Consider the following 14,820-nt stretch of genomic DNA (forward strand, 5'->3'; position numbering starts at 1 on the left):
GTAGAGCATCTATCACCAATCTGGCTGCACCTTTTATTTCAGAAAACAATAGGCATCCACACATTGTTGATTTTTAGTAATTACCATCTGTTCATGAGGATCTATCATCAGTTTAAGTAGCTTATACTGGCCACATCGTCGAATCGTGGGTGCAGAGCTGAATGAAATGTATTTTTCAATTTCTCTTCTCCGTTACGAAGATATTAGCTTGTCAAGTTTAATTTATAAGTTCAAGGAAGTGTTACCAGTGATTTTTTTTTTTTTTTTGTCTGGGTGCGGTTATTTTTTCACCTCATGCTGACACCCGTTGCTTATGATTGGTCAAAGTCATGCAGGGGGAAAAAAACAAGTCAGAAAGAAGCTTAAGGGTGGCTTATGCAGTGTGAGACGTGTATTGTCACACAGCCCTGCTATCCTCTGTACTCACTGTAGTGTGTAGAGTAGTACAGCAGAGCTGACAATGTCCTGAGGACTGCAAGAGGTGTTTGCAATAACGCACAGCTCTGCTGTATTCCCCCCTCACTGACTGCCCTGAGATGAAAACTTATAGCGGTGTTTGTAATGACACACAACTCTGCTCTACGCTACACAGTAGGTGTAAAGATCACAGAGGAGAGCAGGGCTGTAAGACAGAAAAAGGCTATTGTAAGCTTCTCTAAGCATATATTTTTGTTTTTTTTTCTCCTTGCATGATGCCTACTGTTTGATTGGTCAACTTCTTTCAGGAGAAAAAGTAACCACCCACATAGTAGAATAACCCCCTTTCTAGCAACAGTCGGGTCCAAACTTCCAGGTTGTGATATTCTGGCATTAAGCTAATTGTATTAAACTGTTCCCAGTATGCTGACGAGGAGATGATGGGCGATGAAGAGTATGATGACTACTCAAAAGAGCTGAACCAGTATCGCAAGTCTAAAGAAGGCAGAGGTAGAGGTAAGGTTTTGCTTTATGACACATGTAATAAAAGAAATGAGAGACTGCTGACCAGAGTTATGGATTTGATAACATTTGTATTTCCCAATCTTTAAGGCTTTTTTAGGCCCCGGGGCCGAGGGCTACGTGGACGAGGATACAAAGGCATGATTCGTGGGAGAGGAAGAGGCAGAGGGAAAGGAAACGATGACGATGATTACTACGAAGAAGACGGAGTAGGCGGAATACTTTTCTTTTTGCTTATCTGTTGTAATTAAAGGGCCAGTTAAAATTCCCAGTTCTGAGAGTCAGCGCTTACCTAATCTTCCCAGTGTCTTCTGATACTGCTTTTATTTTTTATATTTGCAACTTCTCATTTACTTGCAAGATAAGTGATCAGTTGCTGCGTTTCTCAGCATCCGAACCCCTTACTAATCGTGCGTACCCCCTTTGAGTCGAGTCTGAGTGACGCTTCTCTTTTCAGAGTCTGTGAGCCGAGTACACAGACACACCTAGTATAAGACACACCTAGGGTTAAACAACAGAAAATAGAAAACATAATATTTCATTCTAATTACAGCTGCCCTGGTAATGTAACAAAGTGCAGGGGTTAATGTCATGAACGTTGGTGGCCTAGGGCAAAAAAGAGGTGGTAGAAATGGGGATCATACCTGTAGTCTAATGTACAGTATATTGTGGGGTTGAAATAAAGACTATTGTGCATCAAATACCATCCTTTTACTTTAATAGTCTTGTTCCTAAAGAGCACAACTAGCTTTATTGTGGCATCACCTATGTGCTAAGATAACAGATTGCTGCATGGTTACCGGACATGTGAACTCAGCCTAAAGCTATGTCAACACGCAGCATGTGTGTTTTTTTTGTTTTTTTTTATTTTTTTTCTGCAGCCTAAACTTGTTTTCTTGGCAGTCTATGTTTAATACAGTGAGTTTTATTCACCAAAAATGCTGCAAATCCCGTTTACATGTTTTGCACTTTTTCATTGTTTTCTGTGGATGAAAAAAATGCCATAAGAATTGACATGCTGCAGATTTAAACAACGCTGCAGGGCTCATTCAGTAAAAAGAAAAGTGGGCATGAGATTTCTGAAATCTCATAGCTTTTGCAGGTACTGTAAAATGCAGCTGTCTATTTGAATTTCGCTGTGGCTTCTTCCAGGGGCACACACTTTTTTAGGAAGATGTTGTTTCTTATGCATAGAAATATGCAAAATATGTCTATATTATACTCACACGAAGATGGGATCTAAGGCAGCACAAATATTCCACTTGGTAAAGCCGCACATAGTGATAAGTCTTCTCACAATCCTCTTTGTTGTTCAGGACGGAGGGATGTACAGAAGTGACTATGACAAGTCGTACCATCGGCAGGACAAGAAAGGGAAGGTGATCTGTAAATACTTTGTGGAGGGCCGGTGTACCTGGGTGAGTACAGTTTTCTTTGAAGACTTACTTCAGTAGAGTGAACGTCTCTTATGCAAAATTTACCTAAATAAAGGTGCAAATTTCTAATTACATGGCTTTTCTTTCACTGTAGTCCACCGATCAGTACTTGGAAATAGTGTATTCTCTGTTAGGGAAATCATAGACGTGCAAAACTTACACGTCATCGCTGGTTTGCTTCCTACCTTAAAGGGTAGTTTGTCAAAGAGATGCACATGAGCGTCCTGCTCGCCTCCAAATGTAGAACATAATTTTTTTTAAAGATTTTTTTTTTATACATAATGTAATGCAGCTGTACTTTTCTTTCCTGATTGCAATTCTATTTTTTGCAGAGGGAACAGTGTAATTTCAGCCATGATGTGGAAGTTCCAAGACGCCGTGGACTTTGCAAGTTCTATATGACGGGTTACTGTGCAAGAGGAGAAAGCTGCCCGTACATGCACAATATCCTTTCTGAGATGACGGGATGCATGGATGTTGTGTATGTCTGTAAAATGTATGGCGCTGATTCCCCTCCGCTGGTGCTGGCTGTGTCATGCAGCCGTCACTTCAGCTCAGATTGCATCAGCTTAACCTCTTAAATGCCATGGGAAAGTCCATTGGCTTTCACATGACACAACTGCGTCATTCCATGTCAAGTGAACCAATGATTTTTACCACTATGTTTTTAATTCTTTTGAGATTTTATTTGGTAATAGTGTGTCAGAGAATGCAAAATGTGAAGAAGAAAAAATTCTAGATATTTTTTTAAAACTTTTTATTGATTTTCAAAGTTCGGAAAAAGTGCGAATTTTGGTGTTGCCTGCCTTTACATTTCTTCCCATAACTCAGGCTAGAAAAGAGATAGAGAAACAAAATGAACACCATTCTACTCCGAACTGTGCAGGCTTTCACCAGATATGTCACAAGAGTATCTTTGATAATATTTTGCCTATGCGAACGCAAGCGCAAAACTTAAAAACACATTTCCGAAATAAAACTACATATGTGCCTGCTATGCTCCTAGCCACATCTGTACCAAAATACAAGCTGGGATCGTGATGGGATCATATTTTAAAAAATAAAACTATTACAGTGTCAGTTCAAAAATCTTGATTTCAGATCTGTTCAGCCTGTGGTGTAGAAGTGTGGGGTCCATATTTACCAAATAATCCATGATTTTTAGATGTTACGGTATTATTTTATTATGTTACCACTTAGAAGCAGGAGAGGACAGAGGAGAAGCTTTGTTAGGGCTGAGGATGACCAGGGGTAGACGGTGACTGCAGAGCAGATGACAGGCCGGCAGCTCGGGCCTCCACAGACCGTATTCACACCAAATCTTAATACCCATGCAACTTCTCAAATGGAGGGAGAAAAATACTCTTAACATCCAGCTCATGTATTGTACAAACCAGGACTACGAAGAGGAGGAGAGTTTGTTATAACATCAGTTACAGGAAGCAGAACCCATCACAGGGACTCGGCAATACCGGACTGTCATCCCATGTAGTGGAAATAAAGACAGTGACGTCCATGACATGGTAGAAGGCGGCACAAGATCGGCAATGGATGACACAACTGGTTACGTGACCTGTGAATATGATTAGCGCTGACGGCTACTGGACTCTCCAAAGATTGTGAAAATGTAGACGTAGAAGTGACTTTTCTGCACCTTCTGGTCCAGCACCGTCCTTTGTGTATCCAAGAAAATCAGACATTGTAAAAGTGAACAAAAAACAGATATAACTCAGGTGGAGCCATGACAGCCGCACATACTCTGACACAGAAGGAAACGGCCATTGCTAGTTAGCCCTTATGGGCAAGATGACATTTCATCCTCTAGAAGGGATACATTGATGATAGGCCAGTGTAAAAACCTACTATTAATTGTTTGATTAGTTCATATTTTATAGAAAGAGGATTTAACTACTGGACTATTCTTCTTAAACACTTCAGAAATTACATGTTTAGTGATATAGTAGAAAAAAAATTGTTCCATGTATAAATAGGTGGTAGAAATATTGGTTCTTTTAATCTTGTTTATACCATATAATTAGGATCAGGATGTATTTAGAAAATCACACTTGAGGATGTGATCACCTTTTATCTTTTGGCTTGTTCAATGAATTCAGGTTGAAAATGCTGAGCAAGTTGTTATGATGATTAAGATGTATTTATTCTGGCACTTCGGTATTTGTTTTTTGTGTTTCTTTATTGTTACATATAAATGTTGAATGCAATAAGTTGTAATTTGAAAAGAAAAAAGGAAGAAACACAAACATAAAATCAGATGAATCAAGGCTTAAAAAAAAATACAAATTTGATAGATCCCAAGTTGAATCCCTGTACAAATATAAACAAGGACACAAGTAACACACATGCATGTTTTCACAATTAAAACATACGTTTTTTTCAGAATTGCGCATCAAAATTTTTAATTTGATTTCTCCAAAACAAAATATAAAGAAACATAGTCATAGTCAAATGAAAGCCGCTATCGTTCTGAGAAAAATGATGCCTCTCCCACCTCTATGTCTTAATTCTAGCCCGAGATATGATAAAAAACGTAAAGCCATACCAGGCCAAAGTCCACGCTTTTTCAAAACTTTAAAAATCTGTAAAAAATTAACTGATGAAGAAAAAAATTCTAATCTGTTAATTTGTAATTAACTAAAGTTGTACTTCATAAAAACAAAAAATAAAAAAAATCTAAAGACGTAAGGTAGAAAAAATATTCATATTTGGATCACTTGAAATGGAATGACATACATATATATATATATATATATATATATATATATATATATATATATATATATATATATATATATATAATTGTCCCTAAGGGTCACTTCCGTCTGTCTGTCTGTCCTGGATTTTCATTGGTCACGGCCTCTGTCTGTCATGGAAATCCAAGTCGCTGATTGGTCGTGGCAAAACGTTCACGACCAATCAGTGACGGCCATAGTCTGGCAGCGAAATATCCGCTGCTTTACTGCCCTGCAGTCAGCGCTGAGCGCTCACACAGGGTTAATGCCAGCGATAACGGACCGCGGTGTAACGCACTCCGTTAACGCAGCTATTAACCCTGTGTGACCAACTTTTTACTATTGATGCTGCCTATGCAGCATCAATAGTAAAAAGATCTAATGTTACAAATAATAATAATAATAAAAAAAAAGGTTATTCTCGCCTTCCGATGTCGCGTGCTGTCCTCGGCAGTGCAAGTGGCAGGTTCCGGTGCCAAGGATGCTATGCGAGAAGGACCTGCCATGACGTCACGGTCATGTGACCGCGACGTCATCACAGGTCCTGTGCTCATACCAACCCTGGGACCGGAAGCTGCCGCGTGCACCGCACACAGGCGCCAGAACTTCAAGGGGCCTTCGGAAGGTGAGTATATGTTTATTTTTTATTTTAAGTTTTTTAACCACGCATATAGTGCCCACATTGCTATATACTACGTGGGCTGTGTTACATACTGCGTGCTCTCTGTTATATACTACATCTCTGTGCTATATACTATGTAGCTGGGCAATATACAACGTGACTGTCCAATATACTACGTGCTCTGTTATATACTACGTCGACTGCAATATACTACGTGGCTCTGTTTTATACTATGTGGCTGTGCAATATACTACGTAGCTATGCAATATACTACGTGGCTCTGCTATATACTACGTCGCTGACCAATATACTACATAGCTGTGCAATACACTATGTAGCTATGCAATACACTACGTGACTGTGTTATATACTACGTGGCTGTGCAATATACTACGTGCCTGTGCAATATATTATGTGGCTACGTTATATATTACGTGGCTCTACTATATACTACTTGACCTGTGCTAAACACGACGTAGCTGTGCAATACACTACGTGGCTATGTTATATACTATGTGGCTGTGTTTCATACTACGTAGCTCTGTTATATACTACGTAGCTATATTATATACTACGTCGGTTGTGTTATATACTACGCCACTGTGCAATATAGTACGTAGCCTGTGCTATATACTATCTACATATTCTAGAATACCCTATACTTTACGTTGAGGAGGTCCTTAGACCTCTTTCACACATCAGTTTTTTGCCATCAGTGGCAGTCCGTCGAATTTTGAAAAAAAGGATCCGGCAGCATCAGTTTTTTTCTCATAGACTTGTATTAGCGATGGATGGCCTCACGTTTCATCCATTGTTTGCCGGATCCGTAGAAAATTTTGACCGGCGGCTGGAGACAACAGACAAAGTAACGTTTTTTGTATACGTAAAAAAAAAAGGTCAGTGACGGATCCGTCGCTTGCTGGAATGGAAGCCTTATGGTGCCAGATCCTTCAAATGACAGAATTCGACGACGGATTCAGTTTTTTTTTTCACTGAGCATGCTCCGATCCAATTAGCCAACTCCTCTAGTCGGATCCATCCAAAAAACGGATCCGTCGCATCAGTTTTTCACAATCTGCGACGGATCCGTCAAGCCAACGGATTGTGACTGACGGCAAAAAACTGATGTGTGAAAGGGGCCTAAGTGACCATTCGGTGTGAGAAGGATTGTACAATGCTTGTAGTTTCTTCTCCTTAACATTTCTCACATGATTTCCCGTGTAAGCTCTATCACACTACAGGCAACTGTGTCAATGGCGATGAATGCATGTTCTCACACGATCCGCTGACCGATGAGACCCAGGGATTGCTTGATAAGGTAAGATGGTGGGATTTTTCATTCTATTCTGTGCAGTTGATTGCCTTGGTTATCGGCCTCACTGCAGTCTTGGAGTGGCCGGTTTCTTAGGCACGGACAGCGGCTCTGAAGATGGCCAGATCACTAGATCCTCCCATGCTGTAGTGCTAAAGCATCGTCTGCTAGCAGCCTGGGAGTGGGCTCAGTTCAGACCGGTGATGCGGCCATGCCATGCTCTGGTCCAAAGGGTCAATATTCAGGAGCACACTCCTCTGCAGACAATAAGACGGGAGCGGTGCTTCTGAAGCATAAGAGCAGGCAAATCAATTAAGCATACTATTCCTTAATATACAAGTGTGGGTTCACTGAAGGGAAGGCCTTTGCTTGAACCTCTATGAGCCTGTGAGATCTGTGATGTACTGACAGTACGTTGTATCTCATCAGATATTAGCTGAAGACGCAGAAGCTGGTGCCGAAGATGAGAAGGATGTGGAGGAACTAAAGAAGCAAGGAATTAATCCTCTACCGAAACCACCACCTGGAGTCGGCCTCCTTCCTACACCTTCTGCTCCAACAGGATCGTCTGGGTCTTGTGAGCCATTGTCCCCAACCTCTTTTCCACCTAACGCACCTTTATCAACATCTGACAGTTCTAGCTCTGGACCATGTCCTGGAGGGCTAATTCCAGATATACAAATGCCTGGAAGTCCTTTGTCAGGAGGCAGTGTTCAAGGAGCTCCAGGGCCAATTCCCGAAGGCCCTTGCCAAGTTATTGGAGGTCTCGGTGGTCCCATGCTTAGTGGCGGTCCGATGCCAGCTGGACAGATGCTTGGTGATTTTATGCCTGGTATTCCAGTCCCTGAAGATCCAATGCCAGGAGGCCCCATGCACTCGATGCATATTGGACCTGATGAAATCTTTCCACCTGAAGGCCCATTACCTCCTTACCCCGGCGGCCCTATGCATCCCTACCCAGGAGGACCCATGCCACCTATGCCAGTAGGACCTGGAGTTCCAATCATGTCCCCAATGCCGCATGAGCTTGATCTTGCAATGCTTGGAAGCCCTGAAGATGGAGGCCCACCACTGGACCTAATGCCAGGAAGTCCTGATGGATCTGACCTTATGGATCCACAGATGTGCCAACGAAAAATACCATCACTGTTTGAAATTGTGGTCCGTCCCACTGCCCACTTGGCTCACAAACTAGGTGTTAGGTGAGTGATGGTGAATAACAAGTCCTTGTATTATATGTAGATAGGAAACTTCAGCATTTTAATATATCATTTTTGTCATGATTTTTTTAGGCCACCCGGGCCACCAGACGGACCTACAGGACCATCTCCACAAAGATTTCCTGGCCCCATACATCATGAAATGGGTTTAGAGGAAGGTCCCCCTATATTGCCTTATGGACCCGAAGAGGTCCCTGAAATGATAGTTGATGGTCCTCCTCCCCCAGACTTCTATGGTGAATATTATCAAGACCCCAGTTTGGAAATTGACCCTAACATCATGGGAGACACAGGTATGTGTAACCTTTCAAGGTTAATTGAAGAACCTGAGGGTTATTTGACCGACATCTGTAGTGGATGGATACCGTATATATATAAGTATAAGCCGACCCGAGTATAAGCCGACCCCCCTAATTTTGCCACAAAAAACTGGGAAAACTTACTGACTCGAGTATAAGCCTAGGGTGGAAAATGCAGCAGCTACCGGTGAATTTCAAACATAAAAATGAATGTTCATTATGGCCCCATAGCTGTGCCATATAGTGCTCTGCACCATTCATTATTGCCCCATAGCTGTACCATAGAAAGCTGTGCCATATAGTGCTCTGCACCGTTCATTATTGCCCCATAGCTGTGCCATATAGTGCTCTGCACCGTTCATAATTGCCCCATAGCTGTGCCATATAGTGCTCTGCACCGTTCATAATTGCCCCATAGCTGTACCATATAGTGCTCTGCACCGTTCATTATTGCCCCATAGCTGTGCCATATAGTGCTCTGCACCGTTCATTATTGCCCCATAGCTGTGCCATATAGTGCTCTGCGCCGTTCATTATTTCCCCATAGCTGTGCCATATAGTGCTCTGCACCGTTCATTATTTCCCCATAGCTGTGCCATATAGTGCTCTGCACCGTTCATTATTGCCCCATAGCTGTGCCATATAGTGCTCTGCGCCGTTCATTATTTCCCCATAGCTGTGCCATATAGTGCTCTGCGCCGTTCATTATTTCCCCATAGCTGTGCCATATAGTGCTCTGCGCTGTTCATTATTTCCCCATAGCTGTGCCATATAGTGCTCTGCACCGTTTATTATTGCCCGATAGCTGTGCCATATAGTGCTCTGTACCGTTCATTATTTCCCCATAGCTGTGCCATATAGTGCTCTGCACAGTTTATTATTGCCCGATAGCTGTACCATATAGTGCTCTGCACCGTTCATTATTGCCCCATAGCTGTACCATATAGTGCTCTGCACCGTTCATTATTGCCCGATAGCTGTACCATATAGTGCTCTGCACCGTTCATTATTGCCCCATAGCTGTACCATATAGTGCTCTGCACCGTTCATTATTGCCCCATAGCTGTACCATATAGTGCTCTGCACCGTTCATTATTGCCCCCATAGCTGTACCATATAGTGCTCTGCACCGTTCATTATTGCCCCATAGGATGTGCCATAGAAAGCTGTGCCATAGAAAGCTGTGCTGCTGCTGCTGCTGCAATAAAAATAATAAAACACATACTCACCTTTCTTGCTTGCAGCTCCTCAGCGTCCGGTCCCGGCGTCTCTCCGCACTGACTGATCAGGCAGAGGGCGGCGCGCACACTATATGCGTCATCGCGCCCTCTGACCTGCACAGTCAGTGCGGAGAGAGGGAAGACAGAGCGGCGCCCGGCGTGTGGAACGCGGACAGGTAAATATGTAATACTCACCTGCTCCCGGCGTCCCGCTCCTTCCCCCGGACAGCTGGTCTTCGGTGCCGCAGCCTCTTCCTCTGTCAGCGGTCACCGGCACCGCTGATTAGAGAAATGAATAGGCGGCTCCGCCCCTATGGGAGTGGAGTCCATATTCATTTCTCTAATGAGCGGTCCCACGTGACCGCTGAACAGGGGAAGAGCTGCGGCACCCGGAGACCGTGGGACGGGCAGGGGGAACGTCAGGAGCCCCGGAAGCAGGTAAGTATACCTCAGCGCCCTCTCCCCCTCACCCGCCGACCGTGACTCGAGTATAAGCCGAGAGGGGCACTTTCAGCCCAAAAATTTGGGCTGAAAATCTCGGCTTATACTCGAGTATATACGGTAGTTATAATCTGTTAACATATAGGTACATGCACACATAGTCAGAATCCCTTGGATGGTCGGTGTATGCCCAAGTAAAAAACGAAAATGACAAAATCTCCTTGTCCTCAAGGGAAAAAAAGTGACTTTGTGTTAAAGGGAAGCTGTCAGGAGGTTTTTGCTATGTAATCTAACAGCAGCATGATGTAGGGACAGAGATTCTGATTCCGGTGATGTGTCATTTAGTTTACTAGGTGCAGAAGTTGTGACACAATCTCGAATGCTGAGCTGTGTATAACTCCGCCCACATCACCGCTGATCAATGTTGGGGGCGTGGTTGGACTAGGAGGCACGAGACTCCTAGTCCTGTAGTGATAATCTCCCTCTGAGAACACTAGTTTTATTGAAACAGCAAAACACAGCATAGTAAGTGACACATCGTGGGAACCAGGGTCTCTGCCCCTACATCAAAGTGCAAAGTACAAAGTGTGTTCTTTGCTGCATGATTCATAGGACATATGATTGTGCTGTTTCTAATATGACCAGAATTTGTTCCCTACAGGCTACCATTGCCGATTTTATTCATGTACAGACAGGTAGGAATTTTTCCATATTTTCCAGTAATACAATTTCTTTTCCCGACTAGGTGTCTATGAAGACTATGGCAGACTACAGGAAGACCCCCGACAGTACCATGAGCAGCCTCCAGAGCAGGGCTCAGAAAATCCCGAAGCCCCATCCTCTTTCAATAAAGTCAATATTCCTGACTTTTTGCCCTCTGCCCAGCGTGCCCTATTCCTGCGCATCCAGCAGAAGCAGCAAGAAGAAGAACGGGCAAAAAGGTCGGCTGGAAGCTCCCTGCAGGAAAAGGACAATGAAGAAGGTGATGAAACATTCTGTATTTTTTCTTTCTTCAAGTTTTATCAACAAAATAGCTATAAAATAGGAGAAAAAGGGGCAAAAGTCTATTAATCTCCAGTGTATTGGTAAAGAAGGGCACCTGCTGGAGAGTGGTGGTACTGCACCTGTGTATTGGCTTACAGCCTTATGCCGTGAAGTCAATGTCCGTATATTATTATTAATATTATTATTATTATAGCGCCATTTATTCCATGGCGCTTTACATGTGTGATTGTAACATATCAGATATAAGGTCTATCCTACATGATAACACATCAGGATTTACCTGCTGTTCCATGGTGAATGAAATGGCACTAGTCTGCTATCTGCTCTATGTATTAATCTCCGTATGCTTTATTTTCCGCAGGTGATACTGGTAACTGGTACTCCAGCGATGAGGAGGAAGGTGGAAGCAGTGTGACTTCAATACTTAAGACTTTGCGGCAACAGTCTTCTAACCGCCCGGCTCAGCAGGTCCCCGCAAGAGACCCTGGTGCCAGTGGTCCCGTTGATACCCGCCTACAAAAGAGTCAGGGAAACCGTCCCACAGATCCCCGTTTGTCTCGTGATCCCCGGATTTCACGAAATACCGATTCCACCCCAGCTGAGGCAGGGCTCAGTGCCCCAAGGTTGGCCAGACAGGCGCCTCAGTCGAAACAAGACTCGCCAGTTAGTAAGGTGGCTGCGGACGATGAAGAAACTGAGAGGTTTCTGCGTGATAAAACTGCTAATATACCCTTAGATCCTCTCCCTGGGCAGACATTACGAGACCCACGCAGCCAGCTACAGCAGTTCAGCCACATCAAAAAGGACATAAGTTTGAGTAAACCAAGTTTTGCCAGGACTATTTTGTGGAGTCCTGAAGACCTTATCCCACTTCCCATCCCCAAACAAGACTTTATCCCAGTGCCAACCGCATTACAGGCTATGCCAGTTCTTGATCCACGGCTCAACCGTCCAGCCACGTCTGCCACTCATGACCCCCGTCAGCGGGCATCTGCCCCTGACGCACCAGCACCTAATTCAAGCCTCCCTGACTTCGAACTGTTATCTAGAATTTTGAAGACCGTCAATGCCGCCTCTGTGACACCAAGTCCTGCGCCAGTCCCCACCGAGAAACCTTGTGATCCCCGAACTCGTAAACCGCCTGCTGACCCACGGCTGCAGAAAGCAACAGAGCCTCCGAAACCCCCCGAGCCCAGCCAGCCCCTTCCAATATTACCTCCTACGGAAAGCACACCGACAATTGCCCCCTACGATCCCCGTGTGCTGAGTGCAGGCGGGTTGAGCAAGCCTAGCGGTCAAAGTAATGTTCTGAGCAACATCAGCTTATACGACCCCAGGACGGGGGGCAGCAAGACCTCGACCGAGGCTGTGCTGAGTGACGTGGCATCAAAGGGATCGGAGAACAAAGCTGCCAGCAAATCAAAAGAGCCGCTGTTTGTGCGGAAGTCTGCTCTCGACCAGCCAGATGCCGACAAGCCAAATTCGGAGCCTGCCACGGATCGGTACAACAGTTACAATCGGCCACGTCCTAAGACCCAAACTGCTTCTGAAAGCAGCCAGCCCGCTGTCCACAACCTCCCCGTCCCACCCGTCTACGGCTTGGTCAAGCAGGCTGCAAAGTCCGGCAGCGGCAGCCCCTTCGCAGGCAATAGCCCAACGCAGGAAACTGAGCAGGACGCTGGTTCCTTGAAGGATGTTTTTAAAGGATTTGATCCCACGGCATCTCCATTCTGTCAGTAGTGTTCATACCATCCTAACCGATTTATATATATATATGTATATATATATAAATATATTCCACTACTGCTTATGTTAATCCTTCTGTATATACTCCGAAAATGTAAAGTTTCGGCACTCTGTTTTTAATGATTGATCTGTGTCTTGTTTAGTGACTGACGCTTTCTTTTTGTACATTATTTTAAAAAGTTCCCTTTATCCGCATACATCCGTATATATATATATATTTCAAAGAACAAATCCACTTTAAGAAGACCTGTCGGCTCGCCAGACATGTTGGTTTTAGTAAATTTCCATTCTCCATAAAATGACAATCCTGGATCATTTTTCCTGGAATTTTGCACTTTACAGTACCTTCTGGAAATGTATGGGAAAAAAAATTGACTAGAAGTAGTTTTCATTCCCTATATCAGTCGATACATCTCTAAAATGCCTGGCACTGCATGGGAAGCGTAACACTATTTTTTTTATATATATATATTTCCAGGAGGAGTAACACAGGGGCGGAACAAAGCAAATCATAGGAACAGATGCGCCAGGATTGTTATTATAAGGCCAATGCAAGGATTTACTGAGTCAGGCGAGCCGACGCGTTTTCTTTCTTCCCAGTATGTGTAGTCGTCCTCCTCCGTGGTGTCACATAGTGTGAACAGGCAGCTAAGTTCCTAATTTACTGTACAGAAAGCCGGTTATGTTCTCTCATCTAGCTCCGATATTGCTCTACTCGTCTGTCCCACCAAGCGGGGATTTTGTGAGAGGCTTGGCCGTGACAGACGTTCCACTGTACATATATATATATATATTTATATATATAAATATCATTTTTATACCACATTTATGTATGTGCTATATTCTAGAAAGACGAGAAAATCGACAAGACCAAAAAAAAAAGTATTTATGATGAAAGCCGTGAAAACTTGCCATTGGAGTATTGTATAATGGTTTATTTATGTCAATCCGACCTAGCGCCTTCTTGTTAATTTTTTATTATTTTTTTTTTTAATCATGTCCTCAAAATACCTGGAGATGTTTTGCAAATGAATGCCGACTTCAGTTTGAATCTCTTATTCTCCATATTGGTCAGGACTCCATATAAATCTGTAGGATCATTTACAGTCATGTTGGTTCTCCTGCAGTTTCTTACAGCTCTCTGTACAGGGTCAGGGTGGGAAAAAAAAGGTTAATCTGTGGGTATTTTGACATTTCCTTCCTTCTATCATGTGTATAGGCCATAATCATCGTAAGTACATATTTTCAAGTATTAGGGACAAAATGGTTCATGTATTAATAGCTAATAATGCGGTGTCTTGTGTAAATATCAGTGAGCGATCGCTGCAGAGAATAAATGGAATTTTTCATACTGATCTCTTATTCCTTGTGACTTCATATTGGATTTGTGTGATCTATATTTAGTGTTTTAAAATGTTATCTCTGATCCCCAAAAAAACCTCCTAGATCGGGACTCTGAATGGAGCGGTGTTGCGCATGCTCGACCTCAGCCCCATTAATTGTCTGTGGTGCTGCCCGCTGAAAGCAGAGTGAGGCGCTCGGCTATTTGCAGCAGTCCCATAGACAATTGATGGGAGGCCTCCGCTCTACTCCACTAGTGGTCAAACCCCCAGTGATCAGCAAGTTATCCCATATCCCACTGATAGTGGCTAACTTATTATTTCTCCTTTGCCACAATGGGGGACACAGGACCGTGGGTGTATGCTGACACTAAGTAAATACAAAAAAGGTCAGCTCCTCCTCTTCAGTATACACCGCCCACTGGCTCCGGATAGAACCAGTTCATGCTTGGTGTCCGTAGGAGGCACACTGGGATCTGCCATTCAGACC

At 43.6% G+C, this 14,820-nt stretch overlaps 1 protein-coding gene across 4 annotated transcripts in view; it reads left to right on the forward strand.

Annotated features, from left to right (window-relative positions):
• Window positions 1-14,345, forward strand: part of ZC3H4 (zinc finger CCCH-type containing 4) — a 28,657-nt gene extending 14,312 nt beyond the window's left edge. For all 4 annotated transcript variants that reach the window (XM_077285517.1, XM_077285516.1, XM_077285518.1 and 1 more), the window contains exons 6-14: window positions 840-933; window positions 1,030-1,148; window positions 2,256-2,357; window positions 2,708-2,819; window positions 6,956-7,065; window positions 7,489-8,261; window positions 8,352-8,572; window positions 10,985-11,221; window positions 11,606-14,345. In XM_077285517.1, the coding sequence (XP_077141632.1) occupies window positions 840-933; window positions 1,030-1,148; window positions 2,256-2,357; window positions 2,708-2,819; window positions 6,956-7,065; window positions 7,489-8,261; window positions 8,352-8,572; window positions 10,985-11,221; window positions 11,606-12,984 (3,147 nt within the window). In that variant the 3' untranslated portion in view covers window positions 12,985-14,345. The remainder of the gene's footprint in view (window positions 1-839; window positions 934-1,029; window positions 1,149-2,255; window positions 2,358-2,707; window positions 2,820-6,955; window positions 7,066-7,488; window positions 8,262-8,351; window positions 8,573-10,984; window positions 11,222-11,605) is intronic.
• The last annotated feature ends 475 nt before the right edge of the window (window positions 14,346-14,820 follow it).

Source organism: Ranitomeya variabilis, chromosome 2 (genome assembly GCF_051348905.1).
Source record: "Ranitomeya variabilis isolate aRanVar5 chromosome 2, aRanVar5.hap1, whole genome shotgun sequence".
Taxonomy (NCBI): Eukaryota; Metazoa; Chordata; class Amphibia; order Anura; family Dendrobatidae; genus Ranitomeya; species Ranitomeya variabilis.